This window comes from Cervus elaphus, chromosome 22 (assembly GCF_910594005.1).
Source record: "Cervus elaphus chromosome 22, mCerEla1.1, whole genome shotgun sequence".
Taxonomy (NCBI): domain Eukaryota; kingdom Metazoa; phylum Chordata; class Mammalia; order Artiodactyla; family Cervidae; genus Cervus; species Cervus elaphus.
The window spans coordinates 16,164,484-16,173,470 of record NC_057836.1 but is presented as its reverse complement, the minus strand read 5'-3'; the positions used below and the strand labels follow the sequence as shown (position 1 = coordinate 16,173,470).

Genomic DNA, 8,987 nt, shown 5'->3' with positions numbered 1-8,987 from the left:
TCTCTCCCCAGTCTGACTCCTCACAGCAGGGTAACTGGGGGCGGCGGGGGCGGGGGGAGTCCCCCAGAGCCCCGCCAACGCCAGATCCCCAGGGGCTGCAGTTCCAGCCCGGCCGAAGGGCGCCATCTGGCGGCCAGACCCCCAGCCTGGATCCTCCGTGCCCCAGCCCGAGTTCTCGAAGCCAGAGGAAGACCTAGGCAGCACTGTCACCTCCTCCCGCTACGTCACTCCGAGGACGCCGCCCCGGCCTGGAACGCGCCTCCTCCCGAGGGGACTGGCCCCAGCGCCTCCCCCGCAGAATTGCCGTCCATCCTCCCGCTCGGAATGAACGCTTCCCCGGTAGAAATCTGCTGAAAGCTCTCCCAGGGATCCGCCCCACCTCGTCACCCACTGGGAGCCTGCCCTGCCCGGGGGAACCTGCCCCCGTCCTCTTCCCCTCCCGGCGATGGACTCCGCTGCTCCTTCCCCCACACCCTGACAGGGAGCCTCCTCGGGGCCACAGAACCCAAATCCAGGTTACTAAGGAGGCCTCCGCTCCCCGAGTCCCGGAGGACCCCGCGGCCCCCAGCAGCTAGGCCTGGGAGCCGGCCCCGCGTGCGCCCCAAGCCCGCCGGTGGGCGGAGCTCCGCAGGCCCGGCCTGGGGTGGGCTGTCCCGTCGTGACGTCACTTCCGTCCGGGCCTGGCTGGGGTTCGGGCTCCGTGGGCCGACGGCGCGGGGGGTGCACGGAGGTGGCAGCTGTAAGAGGAGGCGGTGCGGGAGGCCGAGGAGCTCACGCCCGGACCAGTCCCGCGTCCCGGGCCGCTAGCCCCGATCCTGCCGCGCACCGAGAGGCGAGACCGGCCGGATGGGCCGCTGAGCCCGGACCGGGGACCGGTGAGGCTCGAGCGGAGCGGGCAGCCAGTTCGGGGCGGGAGCGGCCAGCCGGGCTGCAGGGTCCCCGGGAGCCTGGGATGCGGGGAGGGGAGCGGGTCAAGCCTGCCTCTCCTGCTCACCCGGCAGGAAAGCAGGGTGAGGGGTGAGGGGGCGCCGCCAGGCGCGGCGGGGACGATGAGGCCCACCCGGGGGAGGTCTGGCGGCGGCCGGGGTGTGAGAAGGGAGCGGAGTGGTTGGGGTCATTTATGGGGCGGGGGTGGGGGGCGGCACTTGAGATTCGCATCCGGAAAGGTGGCGTCGGGGGTTAGGGGAGTGTGCTTTGGCCGTGGCTTTGGGAAGAGGATGGCTCTGAGTGGGGGAGGCAGAAAACAGGCTCGGGAAAATTTTCCACGGTCCTCCTTCGGAGAGAGGGTTGAAGAGCTCTGCTCTCCCTAGAGGCTGGTGTTGAACACCTGGAGAAGGGTCTCCCTGGAGTTTGGGGGCCAGTTACAGTGTTTGGAAGGGACCACGCTCTGAGAGTCCCTGCCCTGAGCGGGTGTGCAAAAAGCCTGGCCGCTTCCAACCTTTAAGCCTCCACATCTTCACAGTGTGGAGCTCCCTGGAGCTGAAATCAGGATGTTCCGCTTCATGAGGGACGTGGAGCCCGAGGACCCCATGTTCCTGATGTGAGTATCCCCTCCCCCTCTTGCTCCAGAGCACACATCGGTCCACTTTAGTCCTTGAGTAGTTGAGACAGACACCTGGGCTCCCGTTGCCGGCTTGGATCACACCTGGGTGGCCACTCTAAGCTCCAGCTTAGACTTGGAGTCTGTGCTGCTGGTTCCCTATTGCTCTTTTCTTTGGGGGGGGTGGGGGTGGGTGGGGAGGTGCTGACCGCTGCCCCTTCTACCATCTGCTCTGTACTCTCCCTGCACAGGGACCCCTTTGCCATTCACCGTCAGCACATGAACCGGATGTTGTCAGGAGGTTTTGGATATAGCCCCTTCCTCAGCATCACAGATGGCAATCTGCCAGGGACCCGGCCTGCCAGCCGCAGGATGCAGGTAATGGTGCCGCCACAGACCTGAGATTCAAGGAAAGGTGGGAGGGTGGTTAATGCAGTGCTTTATTTTTCTTGCATGCTGGCTCACTTAGCAAGTGGCATGCCTTCTAGGAGTGGGGAAAGGGGTGTGGAAGACAGGCTTTGTGATGCTCCTTTGAGAGGAGGATGGAAAAAAGCAATGGAGGCCATGGGCTTGGTTTGGGAGGGTGAGGTCGCATGTGGCCTCTAATTTCTATTCCTGGCATGTTCCCGTAGGCTGGGGCTGTCTCCCCTTTTGGAATGCTGGGAATGGTAAGTCTTCATCTCCCTGCATCCGTCCATCTCAAACATGCTCTGTAACCCTTAGATATTAGTTCCAAATTTGCCTCTCTGAAATATAGGCTAATTGGTAACCCTAGAGTCTTCATGTGCTCACAGATCTCTGGGCCTGCTGTGTGCTGAGTCCTGTGAGCTGATGACGCTAACTTACTGACTCCTGGGCTTCTAGGAGTCATGCCCATTAGGGAGATATAATTGCCTGGCAAGATGTCTTCTTTTGAGGAGGGAGGTGCTGTTGGAGGGCCAACTAGAGATGATGTGTAGATTTTTCTACAGCTTCAGAACCAACCCCTTTATAGGTTAAACTTCAGTAACACAGACTCGCTTCCTAAAAGTAGGAGGAAATGGGTCAGGCAGGCAGGAAAAAGGTGGGATCCTAGTAGCCGCAGAGCCTGAGGAGGAGGGTGGGGTGGGTGGGAAGAGAAGCGTGGAGAGAGGCACACCTGTCCTGCTCCTGCTCACGAGGAATGAGGAAGAGCCGCTGCCAGATGTGAAGGAAGGGGAGAGAGGGACGGTGTAGCCAGGTGACCTGTGGGAGCCTGAATTCAGCAACTTGACTCGGTTTCCTTTCTGCTCCAGTCAGGCGGCTTCATGGACATGTTTGGGATGATGAACGACATGATCGGCAACATGGTAAGGGTCTTGTGTCCACCTCCCCTGGCGAGTCCCTGGTGGTGGGAGTGGGGAAGGCCGTGTTCATGGAGGCGTGCAAGCTGGATAAGATGGCCAGACCCAGAGAGTGCAGGGGTCCTGAGTGGAAAGCGGCCGGCATCTCATAAAATGGGCAGTTAAAGCTCGGTCTCTCCAGGTCCACCTGGCTTATTGTTGGACTCAGAGGGATTGGGCGGTTGCGGGGGGTGATGGTGAGTCCTCACATTTGCTCCGAGGCTGCAGGGAGGGATCCCTGCTCCAGAAGCCAGCCCCTGCTCACTCAGCCTTGACGTTCCCTTCCCTCCCCAGGAGCACATGACAGCCGGAGGCAATTGCCAGACCTTCTCCTCCTCCACTGTCATCTCCTACTCCAACACCGGCGACGGGGCCCCCAAGGTCTACCAAGAGACGTCAGAGATGCGCTCGGCCCCAGGCGGGGTGAGTTGGAGGGCTCCTCCTATCCCAGGGAGGCACGGTCGGGTGGCCTGGCTGGCTCTTTTCAAGAGGGGATCCCAGGTGGTGTTTCCGGGCTGGCATAGCCAGGTTTGGAAGGATCCAGTGAGCATGTGGCGCTCCACCTCCCCCAGATCCGGGAGACTCGGCGGACCGTGCGCGACTCCGACAGCGGGCTGGAGCAGATGTCCATCGGGCATCACATCCGGGACCGGGCTCACATCCTCCAGCGCTCCCGAAACCACCGCACGGGGGACCAGGAGGAGCGGCAGGACTACATCAACCTGGACGAGAGTAAGCCCCCTTCCAGCTCCAGCCTACCGGCTTCCTGCCACCAGCCCCCGTCTCGTGAGCTGAGAAATGGCAGCTTTTTCTCGCTGCTTCGATCCCTAGGTCGAGAAGATCCCCTGGAGAAGGAAATGGCAATCCACTCCAGTATTCTTGCCTGGGAAATCCCAGGGACAGAGGAGCCTGGTGGGCTACAGTCCATGGGGCTGCAAAGAGTCAGCCACGACTGAGCCCTCACGCATGCTCCCTAGCTCTGTACCTGTTTCTTGGGCAACATTATGGATGAGCTCCATGTTCTTCACTTACTTGGAGCCTCTTTGTCAGCTTAGGGCTAAGTCAGTGCAGGAGATGGCCTCACCAGGGAGGGCAAACTCTGTCACCTAAGTCAGATATTGATAGTAATCTACCCTATTCCGTCAGTGCCTTCCTTTCTCGTCTTTATTTCTTTCAAATTAGTCAACATTTATTAAATACTTATGGTGTGTATGGGACCATGCTCCTTAATTAAGTATCCACTCCTGATTTCCTACTCATGGCCTTGGGAAACCATGGTGAATCCAACTTCGCCTGTCCCCTCCGCACCCGCTCCCTGCCCCAAGGCCTTTCAGCCTTCTCCCTGGGTGTTGGTCTCAGAGCCTGTGGCTCAAGCCTGCATCGGGCGCGGGTCTGCCTGGGAAGTGGGGTGGTACTCAGGTGCCCCGTGTGGTCTCCTCTGTCCTCTTCAGGTGAGGCCGCGGCGTTTGATGACGAGTGGAGGAGGGAGACCTCCCGATTCCGGCAGCAGCGCCCTCTGGAATTTCGGAGGCATGAGGCTTCCGGGGGCGGAGGACGAAGGGCTGAGGGGCCTCCCCGCCTGGCTATACAGGGACCCGAGGACTCCCCATCCCGACAGTCCCGCCGCTACGACTGGTGAGGGCCCTGAGCCCTCGGCCTCTCTTGTATCTCTTGTAAGTACCACCGGGCGGGCAGGAACAGGACGGGGTGAGGCGTGTAGTATGTGAGCATCACTCAGCCTTGCAGCAGAAGCAGCCTAGGTACCCAGCAACCACCACCCTGGTTGGTAGAAGAGGTTGGTTTTTTATTTTTATTTTTTTGTATTTATTAAAAAATTTTTTTTTTAATTTTGGCTGTTACCAAGTTTTAGTTGTAGCATGTGGGATCTAATTCCCTGACCAGGATCAAACCCAGGTCTCCTGCATTGCGAGCACAGAGTCCTAGCCACTGGGCCACCAGGGAAGCCCCCAAGTAGAAGTTCTAATTGGTACAGAAAGGCAGAACTCCTGGTTTCTGTATCTTGTCTTCCTTTTAATTTGTGTGTTTCTGTTTCCCACCCCAGGTACAAGCTGAGAGGCTGAGATGTCATCCCCTGAGATAACTTTTCCCCTTCAACTCCCACTCCCAATTTAATATTAAATTAACAGGCAAGCTGGCCCCAGCCCCTCCCTGGGGGTCTCAGGGAGAACCTTTCACCGCCCTTTTTCCTTTCCTTCTTTAACCTCTTTACCACAATGACTTGATTTTTCACTTTGCTACTCCGTCTCTGAATCTCCTTCCTTTCCTCGTTCTGCTCCTGCCATGCATTGAAGGGGCTTTGAGGTGAGCTCTGGGTTTAGGGGCCCCAGTGACCCTGGCTCTCTGCCCACCTCCTCCTCATATCCCCTACTGTAGGGGCCACAGCCCTCATCCAGGGCTGTGTGTGGAGGGAAAGGACCTGTCCCCAACCCTTTTTCCCTTCCTACCTGCTTCACATCACAAAGGTCTTCCCCACACCCTCTCTGCCTTTATTTTTTGATTTGTGCAACTTGTAACTAGGTGTTTATGAAATAAAGGAGAATGGAAAAAAGACCAAGTAGGCGTCTGGCTTTACTTTTTTTTTCTTTTAATGTATTTTATTGAAGTATTGTTGATTTATGGTGTTGTGTCTGGCTTTGTTGATCTCTTCCATGTTCAGTTTCAACCCTCCTGTCTCCTAGTCACCTTGTGTTTAGTCTCTGAGTCGTGTCCAACTCTTTGCGACCCCATGAACTGTTTTCCAGGCAAGAACACTGGAGTGGGTTGCCATTTCCTTCTCTAGTCGCCTTACCTCCCTCTATCTCCATGCGTGGCCTTCTTAACTCATTCAAGCCCAACACTGCAATGGTCCCGCAGTGGGGCTGTCAATGCCTCATGAAAAGCAGCAGTGCATGTGGCCAGGCCGGGTTGGGGGTGAGACTGACAGCGACTGTCCTGCAGGCTTCCTCGCTTTTGAGGGGGTGGCAGAGCATGCATGTAGGTGTCCGACAAGTTTTCTGCCCCTTGTCGCTTGGGCATTTCTTGCCTAGACTGTAGGCAGGAACACTTGGGGTACAGAGCAGGAAGGACCCCACTCCGGTCTTCAAACGGGAGGAACTCGAGGCAGCAGCGTTCTTCAAAACCTCCAGCCCCAGTTGTTGAGAATTTGAGCCCAGGGAAGAAAACTAGCCTGGAACCTGAGCAGCTCAGGACCAGCTTGAGGAGCTCTAATTTCTCAAAACATTCGCTCCTGCTTGACCTGGCTCAGCAAATGGGTCACCCTGTCCCTCCCAGAAACTCACCAGTGATGGAGAGTGCCTATGAGAGTCTGAGGGTGGTTTCTGCTTTATAAACATCTGCTGCCCTTGTCAGTTGATAAATCAAAGGCAAAAACAGCACCGGGTCCTCTCTGGGAAGGAGATTTTCCCGTGTCCTTGACGGGCAAACAGATTCAAGTGGATTTATCCAGACACACAACGGGCAGATGAAGGTGAGCTCATCAGCAACCAAGTAGTGATGTCCTGTCCAGATCGGGTACTAAGTCTTAGTCACCCAGCCACTTTCGATGCACTTCCATGGTCAAAGGAACCAACCAGAAATCCCAGAAGTCAAACAGGAGAGAATTCATCTCCACCTGGGATGCTGAATTGTTGGAGCTCAAAGCATCCCCAGTCCTCAACTTCCAGTGTAACCTGTGCCCTGTCCAGGTCACCCCTTTCTTCCTCTGGGAGTGGAAGAATTGTCATCAATCTCCAGAGGCAGCAGGTGAAAGAGCATGGGAGGAGGCTCCCATGGGAGCCTGGAGGCGCCCCCAGGCTCCTTGGCTCAGCTCTGCCACCAGCCCAGCCATGTGGCCTTGGGCAAGACCTCCCTTCCCTGGACCGCAGCTGTGGGTGTCCCTTCTCACTCCAACATCTCAGGCTGCAGCTCAAGCCCAACCTCTCAACCTGGATTCCAGCTCCAGGGCCCACGCTCCTGGGCGCAGTTCTGAGTGGGGGCTGGAGCAGGCCAAGTGTTGCCCTGGTTTCAATCCAGGTGAGTCATCCAGGGTTTCACAAGCATTGCCGTTTGGGTCCTGGCTTCAGACGCATGAATAAATCAATTTTCACCCCTGCTCCCAACTCCTGAGTGATGACCACCCTGCAAACCCAGCTCATATTTGCAAGGCCTGTGATGGTATTCTTCAGCTAAGATACATGGTGGGAAACTAAGGACTAGCAAAATTGAATGAAATGCCCTAAAACCAGCCCCCTGGCACTTTCCTGTCCTGTCTGCTATGGCGGGTGAGGGTCAGGGAGCAGGACAGCACGCAGGAGGAATGCTGATGTTTCATTTCCAGGTCAGCTCTTTGAAATGCATCAGTCGCCATGACCCAGCCTCAACCTGCCAGGTGTCCAGAGGACGTGGCCAGACTCACTTGGACGATTTCCCCCACCCAAGAAAATGACAGGGTGGGAGAGTCTGAGACTTGGTGGGAGACTATGAATTAGAGAGAGGGGTGAAATTAGGAGTACAGACCGGCAGGAGCAAGCCCGGGGGAAGTCTTCACCTCTTAGAATCGGTGTCCTGCTTTGTAAAATGGGCCTTTTTCCAGGCCCTGTTGGCAATGGGGACACGGATTCATAGCTCAGAATTATGAGAGTGGGGTGCATGAGTACAGAGGACATGTTTGACTCAGTGCATGAGACAGACGCCTGATTTTGCCCCTGTGACCCTCCCTGCCCCTGTCCTGCACCTTTGGTCCACCATCTGGTGGCTCAGACAGTACAAAATCTGTCTGCAGTGCAGGAGACCCAGGCTCAATCTCTGAGTCAGGAAGATCCCTTGGAGAAGGAAATGGCAACTCACTCCAGTATTCTTGCCTGGAGAATCCCATGGACAGAGGAGCCTGGCGGGCTACAGTCCAGGGGGTCACAAAGAGTCAGACACCACTAAATCACTGGTTTCTCCCAGCATCCAGCCCATTCTCCTCATCTGCTCTGTTACCTGCCACCTGGATAGTGTGCAGGGTCTGAACAATTATCCCCGAGATGTCAGTTTTCTCTAGATGGAGACCAACCAAGTGTCTGAAGGTCTGAGGCTAGGACATCTGGACACAGGAAGCTGGGGGATGTGAGAAAGGGCCATGGAGTGGGGTTGGGTCTCTAAAAGAAGGAGCAGAAATACCGGGGGAAAGGTTAAGGTGACACTGATGTGGGAAATGGTTTGATGAAAGAAAACAGAGCTAGGGCTTCCCTGGTGGCTCAGTGGTAGAGAACCCACCTGACAACGCAGGACACACGTTCGATCCCTAGTCCTGGGAGATCCCACGTGCTTCAGATCAACTAACCCCGCGCACCACACCTACTGAGCCTGCACTCTAGAGCCCGGAAACGGCAACTACTGAAGCCCAAGCGTCCTAGAGCCCGTGTTCCACAACAAGAGAAGCCACTGGGATGAGAAGCCTGCACACTGCAACTGGAGAGTAGCCCCCGATCACCCCATCTAGAGAAAAAAGGCCCTCACAGAAACTAAGACCCAACACAGCCAAAAATAAATAAATGTGTGCTAAGTCACTTCAGTTGTGTCTCACTCTTTGCAACCCTATGGACTGTAGCCCGCCAGGCTCCTCCATCCATGGGATTCTCCAGGCAAGAATACTGGAGTGGGTTGCCACGCCCTCTTCCAGGGCATCTTCCCAACCCAGGGATCGAACCTGCATCTCTTTCGTCTCCTGCTTTGGCAGGCAGTTTCTTTACACTAGCGCCATCTGGGAAGCCCTATAAAATTATTTTAAAAGTTGTATCTTTAAAAAAGAAAGAAAAAAAGAAAACAAAGCTAGAGTCTAAGAAAACCACCGCTGAACTTAGATAGCCTAGATTCCGAGTGGGGGCAATTCCCAATTCACAGGGAAGGTGGCACAGATAGACCTTAATTCCAAGCAAACCCAGTATATAATATAAGTAACAGTTGTAGAGTTGAAAGAGACCTTTGAGATCACTTTCTCTGGATGTTCCCCAAAGTGGCAGCTGATCAGAACCACCACCCCAGACCCACTAAAGCAGAATCTCTAGGTTGAAGAGCATTTCAGTACAGCCTAGCAACAATTA

The 8,987-nt window shown here is 55.9% G+C and overlaps 1 protein-coding gene across 2 annotated transcripts; it reads left to right on the top strand.

The window, feature by feature from the left end:
- Window positions 1-305: 305 nt before the first annotated feature.
- Window positions 306-5,472, top strand: MLF2 (myeloid leukemia factor 2). 2 transcript variants are annotated; one of them, XM_043881983.1, is made up of 9 exons: window positions 313-875; window positions 1,463-1,540; window positions 1,792-1,918; window positions 2,173-2,208; window positions 2,815-2,868; window positions 3,196-3,324; window positions 3,474-3,633; window positions 4,353-4,574; window positions 4,964-5,472. In XM_043881983.1, exons 2-8 carry the CDS (start codon window positions 1,491-1,493, stop codon window positions 4,538-4,540), a joined length of 744 nt encoding a protein of 247 aa, XP_043737918.1. In that variant the 5' UTR covers window positions 313-875; window positions 1,463-1,490; the 3' UTR covers window positions 4,541-4,574; window positions 4,964-5,472. The 2 variants fall into 2 exon arrangements, with proteins under 2 accessions (XP_043737919.1, XP_043737918.1); XM_043881984.1 differs by lacking the exon at window positions 2,173-2,208 and having other exon boundaries at window positions 306-875.
- Window positions 5,473-8,987: the final 3,515 nt, after the last annotated feature.

Coding starts and splice junctions, on each gene's coding strand:
- MLF2 (XM_043881983.1), top strand. CDS start 1,491: ATGTTCCGCTTCATGAGGGACGTGGAGCCCGAGGACCCCATGTTCCTG. Junction 3,325..3,473: donor TGCGCTCGGCCCCAGGCGGG/GTGAGTTGGAGG, acceptor CACCTCCCCCAG/ATCCGGGAGACTCGGCGGAC. Junction 3,634..4,352: donor CTACATCAACCTGGACGAGA/GTAAGCCCCCTT, acceptor TGTCCTCTTCAG/GTGAGGCCGCGGCGTTTGAT.